Below are 12640 nucleotides of genomic sequence, written 5' to 3'. Positions count from 1 at the left end.
TTTATTTTTTTTGCGGAACCGGGGATTGAACTCAGATCCTTGCGTTTGCCAGTCAAGCGCTTATCCTACTGAGCCATCTCCCCGGCCCCAAGAAATTTTAAAAGGAAGGAAAATATTTAAGCATTCATGCTTGCTTCAATACATCAGTTGAAGTCAGCAATACAGTTGTCCAAGCTATCCTGTACATATACATTAATATGTCTTTTCCCTTCCTTACATTAATATATCTTTTCCCCTTTCTTACTTCTTTCCTTTGTCCTTTTACTCATCCAGTTCTTCTTTCCCTTCCCTGGTATGTAGTGTACCTTTCAGATTTTATTTACTCTTTCAGGTTCTTACACTATCGAGACACTATGATGTTTGCACTTCTGGGTCTGATTCATTTCACTTATGAGTATGGTTTCTAGTTGTATCCGTTTACCTATGAAAGCCTTGGGCTTTTCTTTCTTTATAGCTGAGTAATACTCCTGTATGTAAAAATACTTTCTTTTCCACTCTTCAGTTGATGGACATTTGGGTTGTTTCCAAGATTTAGCTATGACAAATTGCGCTGCCATAAACATGGGTGTACATATATGGCTGTGGTATGATGTTTTCAGTTGTTCTGCAAAAATACCCAGGAGTGGAATAGCTGGGCTGAATGAGACTTCTGATCCTAATTTCTTGAAGAAGCTCCACAGTGATTTCCATAGTGGCTCTTCTTTACCAACAGTGAAGAAGAGTTCCTTTTCCCCCCAGCCCCTCTGCCTTTTGTTGTTGGTTGAATTTGTGTGTGTGTGTGTGTGTGTGTGTGTGTGTGCGTGTGCGCACGCGCACATACCATTAATTGAATTCAGGACGTTGAGCTTGCCAGAGAAGCATTTGTTCCTCTGAGGCCTATACCCCTGGCCCTGGTTGACTTCTTGATGATAGCCGTTTTTTCTGAGGAGAGATGGAATCTCAGTGTTGTTTTACTTGTTTGTTTGTTTTCTGTAGTACTGGGGATTGAACTCAGGACCTTGCACTTCCCAGGCAAGTGCTTATCTTACTGAGCTCTCTCCCTAGCCCTCAATATTGTTTAATTTGTATTTCTTGAAATTCCAGTGATGTTGAACATTTTTTCATATGTTTATTTGCCATTTGTATTTCTTCATCTGGGAAGTGTATATTCATCGTTTTGATCGGGTCTTTGAATTTTGGGGGCCTGATTTTTAAAAAAATTTTATACATTCTAGATAGAAGTCCTTTGTTTGAGGGATAGTCTGCTAAAATTTTTTCCCAGTTTGTAGGTTTTTTTTTTTTTTTTTTTATTCTGTTGGTGATTTCTTTTGACGTGCAGAAACTTTTAAAAAAGATGAGACCCCAGTTGTTCTTTGAAGTATTTGCCATGCAGTTTGAAGTATTTGCCATGCAGTTTGGTTTTTGTTCATGAACTCTCTGCTTACCCCTATGTGTTCAAGATTTTTACCTGCTTTTCCCTCAATTCTTATTTAAATACCTGGTAGAATTTTATCTATCTCTCTTTCCTTCGTTTCTAGAGTAAAATTCCAGGATCAGCTAGGTGTTTTGTCCTCCACTTTAGTAATCAGATGCTCTCCTCCCAAAAAACTTCTGGCCTTTTTTTTTTTTTTTTTAATTGGCAAGTGGTATTTAGAAGCTGAGATTTAGGGTCTTTGTGTATTCTTTGCTGTTGGGTGACAGGACTAGGGTGTGTGTGTGTGTCCACCATCACTTTGCATCAGTACAGTTGATTCTAAGCCAACTAGTATTCACTGTAGTTTTCAACCTTTCTGTATTTGTAGCTCTTTTCTCTGAAATTAGAAAATCAGGCTCCTGTCAGATACAAATTATTTAACTTACGATTCAGTTCCAGCCTGCCATCTTGCCTGCTAACTGCCCCACAGGCACCCTGCCCTTCCTGGGCTCTTCCTCTTCACCTTAGTTGACCCATGGCGCCACCCTGCCTCTGCCCTAGGCCAGGAGCGCCTCATCACCTCCTGTGTACTTCCTTCACAGCTCTGCCCAGGCTACCTCGTTCCCTCTTACTTTTTCCCTCACTGGTCTGTTCCCCAGTGAAAAAAAATATGCATTATATTTTTCCTGTGTTTTGCACCTATTTATTACGCTGGTACTGATGGCAGAAAATACGTCCTGTGGAAATTACTCATAATCGTTGGTAATGATAACAAAACCACTATAAATTAGGTCTCTGAAATTAATTTTTGACTTCTGGAAATCTCCTGGAATGATAATTTAATGCAGAAATTATTCTGGGACTTTTTTTTTTTTTTTGTGGTATTTTCTTAGGGAAAGGTCTACAGGGTGTTCAGGGTCTCAATGTTAGATCAGACTCTTAGTGATCTGCCTGTTTGCAGCCTCCCAAGAGCTGGGATTACAGGTGCATGCCACCATGCTGTCTCCATTGCCATCTCAGCGCACACTGGGGGTGCAGGCTGTCACAGCAGGTCTGGGGATAGAACCCTGGCCCTTGCGCCTGCTTGCAGGCACTTTAATCCGCTAACCTATTTGGCTGGCCCCAGAAATTCTGAAGAATTAGAATTTTTGCTTTTCAGTAGAAGGAGGATTATAAGATTTCTTTCCTACACATTTGTTTAAGCTATCGGTATCTCAGTTATACCCTCAGTTCCTATTATTTTTATTATGGCTTGATTTATAAATTATGGCAGAGTAATTTTCATGTTAGTATTGGTCTGTAATTTGCATTCAAAGGGGTTGCTGCTTGTACTTTGCTTTTTTTTTTTTTTTTTAATGAGGTCCCATCTAAGCTGTTTCCTATTTGGTTTTAACATCTCTAGAAAAAAGATAAAGTAACTTTTTAATGTCAACACTGAATGTACTATATGTAATTAACATTTTACTGGATGCTTTTGCTGTTCTTCAGTGAGTCATTCTAGAATGTTGTTGTTTCTGATGGATTTCACTTACTGTCACTCTAGTTCTCCAGTCAAAGGTCTGCTCTCTGAAGGGAGAACCTGTCCCAGCTCAGAGATGTGGTTCTGAGGGTGTAGCAGATGGCTCACAATCATTAGAGAGTTCCTGTATGGGGAAGAGCTTCCCATTTGGTTCTGTTTCTGGAAAAAGTTACACTGAATTTGCTGAGATCTGGAAGGCAGAAGAGGTACTTCAGGCTCTTGTTCTTTCTCTTGTGAGCCTGACTGCACCTGACACTGTGAAAGGCTGGCAGCCACCCCCGTTCTGCACACCAAAAGGCCAGGCTGTGGGCGATCTGACTCTTGTACCTGGGTTGCCTTTTGCTACTCATGGCTCCAGCCTTAAGGTTGATCTTCAGGAGGCAGTTGTATGCTGGACAAAGCAGGTGGGATGGCCACTCCTGTGAGGTGCTGCTTAGTGTAGGACCTGGGGCTGGCACTCAGCAGCTAAGTGGGTTCCTTTCCTCTACTAGAAAGGATAAAGGTAAATTATCAGAATGTGGTGTATTGTAGCTGATGGGGAGAATGAGAAGTAAAAAGACTGATTTTGTATATTAGCTTTAAAAAAAATAATTTTATTGAGAAACAAAGAGCAATGAGACAATTTCAAAACTGATCAGTAGGACAGTTTCAATACTTACTACGTTGCATATTGTAGTCTTAATGGTTGTTCATTGTACAAGATGCAGACATGATATCCTGTCTATGAACACTATTCAAACAAATCTTTCTGTTCTTTGAATTAAGACAGTGTAAAAAAAAAAGAGAATGTAGCTGTATATCTGTCATAACTATTTTGAATATACAGATACAAAATTATTGTTCATTTGTATCCCTTTTTTTGTTTAGTTTTGTCAGAGAAAGGTATTCTAGTGTCATTTAAATATTATAGGTACGTGAATTCAGCAAAATATTCCAATATAGTCCAGTAGTCCATAGTAGTAGTGGGTTTTCCATAGGACTGGCAATGTCAGAAGCTGTTGACTTGAGCCTTTTACAGCTCAGCATATTAATAGGACTTTATGTTTTATATTTTGTTTTTATACTTTATTGCGGGATGGTTAAGACCAAAATAAAGCAAGACCTATATAACAAGAAAGGTAGCTTTTGGATCTGATAAGGTCAGTCAAATCCCCTGAGGACTTATTCTGAAACCCTGTACCACAGTTTGTAGATCCTTTGTCAGTGTCAGCCTTGTGGATGTATCACTGTCATTGCTTGACCAATTTGCTGTTTGTGAAAGCCTGAGAGAATGCTTTTCTCCATGTTACTCTCCTTGGGCACACTCTACATGATTGATCACTTTCCTCTGTGGCCCCCATAATCTCCTTGATCAGAAAATTTGGGACTCAACTGAGTTACATGATCAGATAAATGTCTGCTCTCTAGAGTTTATAAAGAACTAAAAAACATTAAGGCCCCTAAATTTAAAGACCTAATCCAGAAATGGGCATCCCAGATGAACACACACTTCTAAGAGGATGAAATTAAAAAAGTGAATAAATATATGGAAAAATGTTCCACATCACTAGCCATCTGTGAAATGCAAATTAAAACAACACTGAGATACCATCTCACCCTAGAAAGAATGGCTATCATAAAGAAATCTACCAACAAGAAATGTTGGAGAGGCTGTGGGGAAAGGGGAACCCTTCTCCACTGCTGGTGGGAATGTAGACTGGTGCAACTGTTATGGAAATCGGTGTGGAGACTCCTTTAAAAACTAGGACTACAAATCCCATTCAAACCAGTCATCCCCCTACTGGGAATTTTCCGGAGGAACTAGAAATGTTATGTCATAATGATATATGTGTACCTGTATTTATAGCAGCACAATTTGTGATAGCCATATCTTGGAAACAAGCAGGATGCCCATCACCTGAGGAATGGATGAAAAAGATGTGGTGTTTTTATACAATGGAGTATGACTCAGCTATAAAGAATGATAAACTTGAAGCCTTCGTATTTAAGTGGATGCCACTTGAAGATATACTCATAAGTGAAATAAACCAGACACACATGTGTAAATATTGTATAGTCTCACTAGTTTAAGAACTCAAAAGAAGAAATACAAATACAAAGATATAACACAATTAAAAGGAAAGCAAGAACTTGAGGATTGGACAACGAGGAGAGGGCAAGGAGGAAAGCTGGGAAACATGACAGGCGCAAAGCCATACATTTGTATGTACAGGATAGGTAAGGCAACGATCCTGAGAATCTTCAGCAGGTTTTCGAAACTAGAAGTTACTTGGTAGGATTCTCACCCTGACTAACTATATGTGCTGATACCTGTGAACTAAGCAACTGCACTGAAGATAGCAATGTGTAATATTAGGGTCATGCTCGGAATGCCTGTCATTCTGGTCTTCTAAATACGCACTGCTTGTCATAGCATACCAGTTAGTGCCATACTGTCTCTCCAGTAAATGCTTGTTTAAAATAAGGTGGGGGGGGGTAATAAATGAAAACAAGAGACAAGAAAAAAAAAGTCACAGAACTGTCCTACAATGCTGTATAGGGTTAGATTTCTAAACTGTGTAAAACTATGTAATTGTTAATTCCTATTTAAAAAAAATACATTAGCTTTTTTAAAGAACCCAAGGAGCAAGAGATTAAGGGTAATATGTTATATGCAATTGAGTCACTTTAAGTAATATTCTAGAAAGAATTGTGGAGTAAATGTGAACAATTATGTAAAGTTACACCATGAAATTTAGTTGGTAGAAAATTCTCAAGCATATCTAATGGACAAGGGTTGCATTTCCTACAGTGTTTATGATATATTTGGTCACGGTAGTAAACTGTTATTTCTTTATAGTTTAAAAGCATTTGTCTTTGACAGATGCTGTTGGTGACTTGTGAAAGTTTATTGACTTAGAGAACATAGTACTGTGATACCTCTGTTGTTCAACTCAGTTCGTTTCTAATTTGTGTTTGAACACTGAAAAGTTTGAATACTGAATGAGAACTTTGTCCCATAAGAAATAACAAGAAACTAATAATTGACACCAAGGGCCCCAAATTACAAATTATAAATTCATTTTCCAGGACTTCCACAAATTTCACAGTCATTTTTTTCTTTAATTCTTATCGTGGGTCTTAGTTTTACTGAAGTGCTCCTCTTAGCTTTAGTGCTGGAGTCACTAACACTTTGGAGCGAGCCATGGTTGCAATATCTTGTGCAAACAAAGTGCCCAAAAGAACCACAATGGTGTGTGCTTTAACACACTAGCACAAACACCCTTTGTCGTCTGGTCAAGAATGGTGCTTAAACTGGAGTGTCACTCCTTTGTGTCTGTGGCCAGATGTGACTTGTGACTCACTCTCAGGCAGTGTAGATTTTTTTCAAGTCTGACTTTTGGTTTGGCAATAAGCAAAGTTACAAACACAGAGTGGAATGTTTTTTGAACTTCACAGTTCCTGAAGTGGGAAATTAGGGTTCGGAGCAGCGTGACAGCTGAAGTACCCCTGCCCTGGCTGGTGGGGGTTAAAGGCTGGGCATTTCTTAATCGACCTGGCTTTTCATATCCCTTTGTCACTGGTGGCTGTGTGTCCTCAGAGTTCATGGTTAAGCTGTGACTGACTGTCATCCTCATTTTAATTGTTGGGTATCATCAATGTAGGACGTTGAAAGCCAAAATAAAGCATCAGGCCCGGAACCACAGTCCTTGGATGAGTTCACCAGTCTGCTGATCGTGGATGACACCCGTGTGGTGGTGGATCTGCTCAAGTTGTCCGTGTGCAGCCGGGCTGGGGACAGGGGCAGGGAGGTGCTTTCAGCTGTGCTCTCTGGCATGGGCACTGCCTACCCACAGGTGAGTGGTGGGAACCCTGGGCCCGGGCCCCTCCTTCATGTCCTTGCTCTGTGTTGGGACAGTCTCCTCTGCGAGGGACACACCACTGTTTTTCACCTATAATTTTATGCTGGAGTTGTCGTTGAAAAGCATTCCTTTAAAGCTGATCTGGAGTGGAAGTGTAGCTTGGTGGTTAAGCACTTGCTTAGTGTGCATGAGACCATGGGTTGGAGTTGTAGCACTGCAAACAAGAAGAGAAAATATTTAATACATCTTTTACCCATTTTAGAAGATTTGGGAGTCTTGTTCTTAATGGATTGCTAGAGTTCTTAAGTCCCTTTTCTATCACATGCCTCACAGTTTTCAAGTTTGCCCTTTGAAACTATTTTGATACTTTTTTTGACATGCAGGAATTTCAGCTTTATGTACTCATCTGTAAGATTTGTAAAAAATTTTATTTGCATTTATTTTATGCTTAATTTATTCCCGTGCCATAAGTTTTTGTTTCATCAACTTCTGGGATATCTTTTTATTTTTTTCCTGTGCAGTTTCCTCCCCTGGTTTAGAACACTTCGTTCCTTTTCAGTAAGGATCATCTCAATATGATGTGGGAGCTCATGGGTGGATTAATCTGGCCATGAGCTCTGTATGTGTGGCGGCGGCGCATCTTGGGTGCTTTGTTCACCTGGATATGTTTGATAACCAGAAAATCTACATCTAATCCCTTAAGCTCAGCATTTCTTTGTGCATTTTTAAGAATGTGCAGCAAAAATACAGCACTCTTTTTGAGCCACCGACCCTGTGTCCAGCCCCACTGTCTGGCCTGGGCACACCTACCAACTCAACCATTGTAACACTGGAATGGCACACATTGCTTCTTTAATGTGATGTCCCTCAGATACTTGGTGGCCTTTCGAATATGCATACCCTTGATGGCCTGGGCAGTTTCACGCGTGTTCTTAAAGTGAACGTGAAGATTTGAACCTCTTGATTTGCATGATTTTGTGGGGTTTTCTGGGTCAAGAGAGTAGTGAACCATTTTTACAGGTTACCTCAGACTGCTCACAGGAAGAGAGACTTTTTTGGTTTTAATGTTTTTCCACTTATGATTTCTGGGTTTATATTATGTTGAAAAGATGCTTACTTATGTTGCTTTAAATAAATTCTCCCAAGTTCTCTTCTAAGCGTGTTTATGATTTCATTTGTTTACTATTTGGAATACCTGTATATGTTTGGATTTTGATACTCTTTGTTCCATTGAAATAACTCTGGGGCTGGGGAGCTAGCTCAGTAGAATAAGCACTTGCTGGCAAGCACAAGATCCTAAGTTCAATCCCTGGTACAGCAGAAAGAAAAAAAAAAGCAAATATTTTTTGGAGCTGGGGAGATGGCTCAGTGGAATAAGCGCTTCCCTGGCAATGACAAGGGCCTAATAAGTTCAATCCTCGGTTCTGCCCAAAAAAACCCCAAAAAACTCTGACCTAATATCACAAAAATTTAGCCATCTTATAATTTTGTATTCAGTAGCACAATGTTTAATAAGTGGTTTGTTACTGTGGAAATGTACTGTGGACACCGGACACACTTGAAATATGGCTCATACACCTGGGGAATTAAGGTTTTCATTTAATTAAATGTGTGTAGATTCATATGACTGGTGACTGTTGAGCTGATGTAGTCGAGGATAAAGTCAGTGTCACTGTCAGTAATTGTAGCAGTCAGTGTATTGTCGATCGGTGCTGGAAGTTCGAGGCTTCCCTGAGGACTTACCTTCAGCCGCAGATTGCTGGAGCCTCGTTGGCACGCCCTGCGCTAGAGACCCCGGGGTAGAGTTTCTCGTTGCAGGTACTTCTGCTTTGGTCTGGCTCTCTCCTCACAGCACCAAAACAGTGATATGCTTAAGCACTGTTGAGGGGATGTTTCAGGGCTTATCATTTCTTAATCGATTACTCAGAAAGTGTTTAAAAGTTCAGTTTCCTTCATGTCTGTGTCCCTGCATGATGAGCATGTTAGTTGTGACTAACTGGCCTACAAAAACTGCTACGAAAATGAGGAAAAATGGAGCAAAAGCATAGTCTGTTCCTCAAAAGTATAGATTGGGCAGTACAGGGGAAGAGGCTTTTTTTCCCCCACTTTGAAAGTTTGGGGTTACATATTATTGCTGTTATTACACAGTCTTGTTTGTTTTTTAAAATAACAAGGAATTTACTAGTATTAACCACTGGGTTTTTAAAATAAAATACAGACATGATGGATTAAGGAGCTCAACACTTAGCGTACAAATCCCAGCCATGTGGCATTTGTTGATGCTCCTTGTGAGGCGCTCTGGGCGCTATGCTTGGGCCTCCTCTCAGTTTTCCTTGATGCTTGCTACTGCCATATGACTGCCAATCCCTTCTAGGATCTTGGTAATTTTTTATCAGCTTTTGCCTCCTTCCTTGATATTGTTCCTCACATAGAAGGTAAACTTTGCTGTAAAAATAAGCTTGTCATTGGTGGTGTTTTCAGTTGACCTGAACTGTGTCACATGTGAGGTGTCTTCCAGCTACTTTCAACAGATTGTCTGAGCCTCATGGCACCTTTGCCAGCTCTGTACTATCTTGATTGTTTGGGTAAGGAGGTCAAGCTGTAATTTGAATTACATTTCTCAAACTCTTTAAGCTTTCCACTCACCCACCCTGTGCCAGGGAAAGAAACCAGGGCAGAAGGAAAAAGCTAGTGTCCAGATGACAGGCGTAGCCAGACATTCTCTTCTTCCTCCCCAGGTGGCAGATATGCTGTTGGAACTCTGTGTCACTGAGCTGGAGGATGTAGCCACAGACTCGCAGAGCGGCCGTCTCTCCTCACAGCCTGTGGTGGTGGAGAGTAGCCATCCGTACACTGATGACACGTCTACCAGTGGCACGGTGAAGATACCAGGTACTTAAGCCAGACCTTGGGAGGGCATGCAGACTTCACTGCTGGAGTTGGGCTGTGTAATTATTTCTGCTTCATAGAAAATACATAATAGAATTCTTTCATACTGTCTTTTCTCCCTTTTCTTGAAGTATTCCTTTTCCATAATAATGCATGACAAATAATTCATTGAAGGTGGTGGACTGTCATTGATTTGCACTTTGGGACAGCTTGTATTATTCAAGTGTGCCCACCCCATATCCCTGCTCCCTTTTCCTCCTCCTGTCTCCTTCCTCTCTGCTTCTCCCTTCCCCCTTCTCCTTCTCTCTCCCCATCCTATCCTCCTCTTTCCCTTCCTCTTCTCTTTTTCCCTCTCCTCTTCTTCCCTCCCTCTTTTCCCTTCTCTCCTTCTCCCTTCCTCCTGTCTTCCTCCCTCCCTCTCTACCTCTCTGTCCCCCTCTCCGATCAGCCAAACTTCTCTGCTGAGTCTGCCCTAATGTGCTCCTGCCGCAGCTCCGCATGCCCCACACTCCGATGCCTGGTCCTGAGGCCCCATGCGGTCTGCCTTTGCTGGTTGCTGGCAGCTTCAGGAAGCACCAAATGTCTGTGCCCCTTTCTTGGGGTGTGAGCACCACCTGATGCTCTGTACTGAGATGCTGATGCACTAGGGTTGTGAAACAGCACTGTTCTGAGTGAGCCTTTTTTGTTTTAGGAATTCAGTAATCGTCGTTATATGGCATAATGTTGTCTTCAAATTAGTTGTTTAGATTACCAGATGTAAACATGCAAAATTGGTTTTAAAAAGTTATAAGAAATTAAAAAGAAGAAAAGAAAACTTTAAGTATTAACAGCTTCTTTCAATAGACAAGCAGAAATCAGCAATACACTTAGGCAACCTATCCCATATGTATACATAAATATATCTTTTTCCCTTCTGTTCTTTCTTTTGTCCTTTTCTTCTGTTCTTCCTTTTCTTCTCAGTAGATTCTTTCCCTTTCCTAGTACGTATTGTACCTTTCAGATTTTATTTACTCTTTGAGGTTCTTACACTAGAGAGACACCATGACATTTGCATGTGTGGGTCTGATTCATTCACTTATGAGTATGATCTCTAGTTGGCATCCATCTAGCAAAAAAAGCCTTGTGAGAGAACCATTTCTTTCTCACCAGCTGTACTACTTCAGAAATTGACGTTCCCCTTTGTCCTTAGTTGGCTACCCATAGGCAGTGTCTGCATGAGGAAATCAGAGTAAAGGCTTGGTGCCCACCCCTGGTAGTTTAGCGTGAACAAGTCACTTCCCTGTTACTCTTCTGCCAAGATGACCTGTTAATTATCTGCTTGATTTTCTTTTCTTTTCTCTCTCTCTCTCTTTTTTTTTTTTTTTTTTTTTTTTTGTGTGTGTGTGTTTGGTACAGGGTCTATAGGGTCTCATTACGTAGATTGGATTCATAGTGATTCTCCTGTGTTTAGCCTCCCAAGCACTAGGATTTACAGGTGCATGCCACTACACCCAGTCTCAGCATCTCAGCATGCCCTGGGGGCAGGGCCAGTATGGGGATCAAACCCTGGTCGCTGTGCTTTGCCTAAGCAGGCACTTTATTCTGCTGAGCTGTCTGGCCAGCCCATTGATTTTCTTTGTAAATGCATTTATTTTACAGTGCTAGGGATTACACCTAGAACCTTCTTTATACTAAGCTGTATTCCCAGCCCTTTTAAAATTAAAAAAAAAAATTTTGTTTGTTTGCTTTTTGAGACATGGTCTTGCTTAGTAGTTCAGGCTGGCCTTGAATTCATTATGTAGCCCAGGCTGGCCTCTAAGTCAGGGCAATCCTGCTTCAGCCTCGTGAGTGCTGGGATTATAAGTGAGTGCATATGCCATCATGCCTAGCTATTTTATTTTGAGACAAGGTCTTGTTAAGTCATTCAGTTGTCCAGGCTGGGCTCAGACTTGCTGTCCTCTGCTTCCACCTCCAGAGTGCTGGGATACAGGTGTGTGCCACCATTCCCAGCTTGTTCTGTTTTCTATCTTTACAAGTTCACAGATTCAAGCATCTGTGATGGGTTTTAATCCATTGCAATAATTGATTATGCTCCTTATTGAAGCCAAAGTTGTCCCACCTCCAGACAGTAGCATCCTCTTCAGCTCAGCTGTCCACATGGCTCTGGTGGCCTCTTGTTCGTTCCTATACAGTGTGGTGTGACAGGTTCTAAATGCTTTTCTTTCAGGACATTTTCTTCCATTGGAGCTGCTAGAGTATTGTGCTTGTGTAGATCTCTTCTCCAAGGATACGTAGTAATTGTTGGCTGCCTTTTAGACTTAATATTGGTTTCTTCCTCCCTCAGCTGCTTTTTATCTCTTTGGTTTGAGATTTCTTCCTTTTCACCTTGTATCTTAATGTATTATTTCTTGTGCCTATAGGATCTTTCTAGTTTCTTTCCTTTCAATTTTTGTACCTCTTTGCAGAGTTTCATTTAGTTTTCTTACCTTCATGTTGTTCTTTCCTATCCTCTATCATTTTCTGCTTCCTTTGCACTTGTTTTGAGATGACAGATCTTGGGGGGTCTTTCTGGCCTGTTTTCAGCGTCTGTGGGGTGTTACTGTACATTGTACGCATCCTGGGAGTTAGCACATGCGTGGCATTTCTTGATTCTCTTTTGAAGCCCCTCTCTTTCCCTCCTGCCCTCTCCTTGCATCTCCTTTTGGACCCATATATATGGATATACACAGCCCTTCACATTGTCCTCCCTTTTTTGTAAATCAGTCTCCTTAATACTTTTACCTTGATCATTTTTATGTGTAGTTCATTTTCTTGAACTTTCAGAATGAGGTGGGAAAAAACATTTTTTTAAACCATGAACTGTTACTCTTTAATGATAGAAATTTAAGAAACAAAAGTTATTTTCACCCAGCAGCTGCCTTACGGCCTTTTGCTTCTTTTGTACTTTTCTTCCTATCTCATCTGCTGGTAAATCCTGTCTTAACTGCTTTTTTTTTTTTTTTTTTTTTTTTTTTTTTT

General features: G+C 40.7%; 1 protein-coding gene across 1 annotated transcript in view; it reads left to right on the top strand.

The window, feature by feature from the left end:
- The window catches only part of Herc2 (HECT and RLD domain containing E3 ubiquitin protein ligase 2), a 215642-nt gene that overhangs the window by 147781 nt on the left and 55221 nt on the right, over nt 1-12640 (top strand). The window contains exons 68-69 of the mRNA XM_004644472.2: nt 6557-6748; nt 9493-9646. Of these exons, the coding sequence (XP_004644529.2) occupies nt 6557-6748; nt 9493-9646 (346 nt within the window). The remainder of the gene's footprint in view (nt 1-6556; nt 6749-9492; nt 9647-12640) is intronic.

Source organism: Octodon degus, unplaced genomic scaffold (assembly GCF_000260255.1).
Source record: "Octodon degus isolate 3935 unplaced genomic scaffold, OctDeg1.0 scaffold00199, whole genome shotgun sequence".
Taxonomy (NCBI): domain Eukaryota; kingdom Metazoa; phylum Chordata; class Mammalia; order Rodentia; family Octodontidae; genus Octodon; species Octodon degus.
This window is presented reverse-complemented; position numbering and strand designations above follow the sequence as displayed.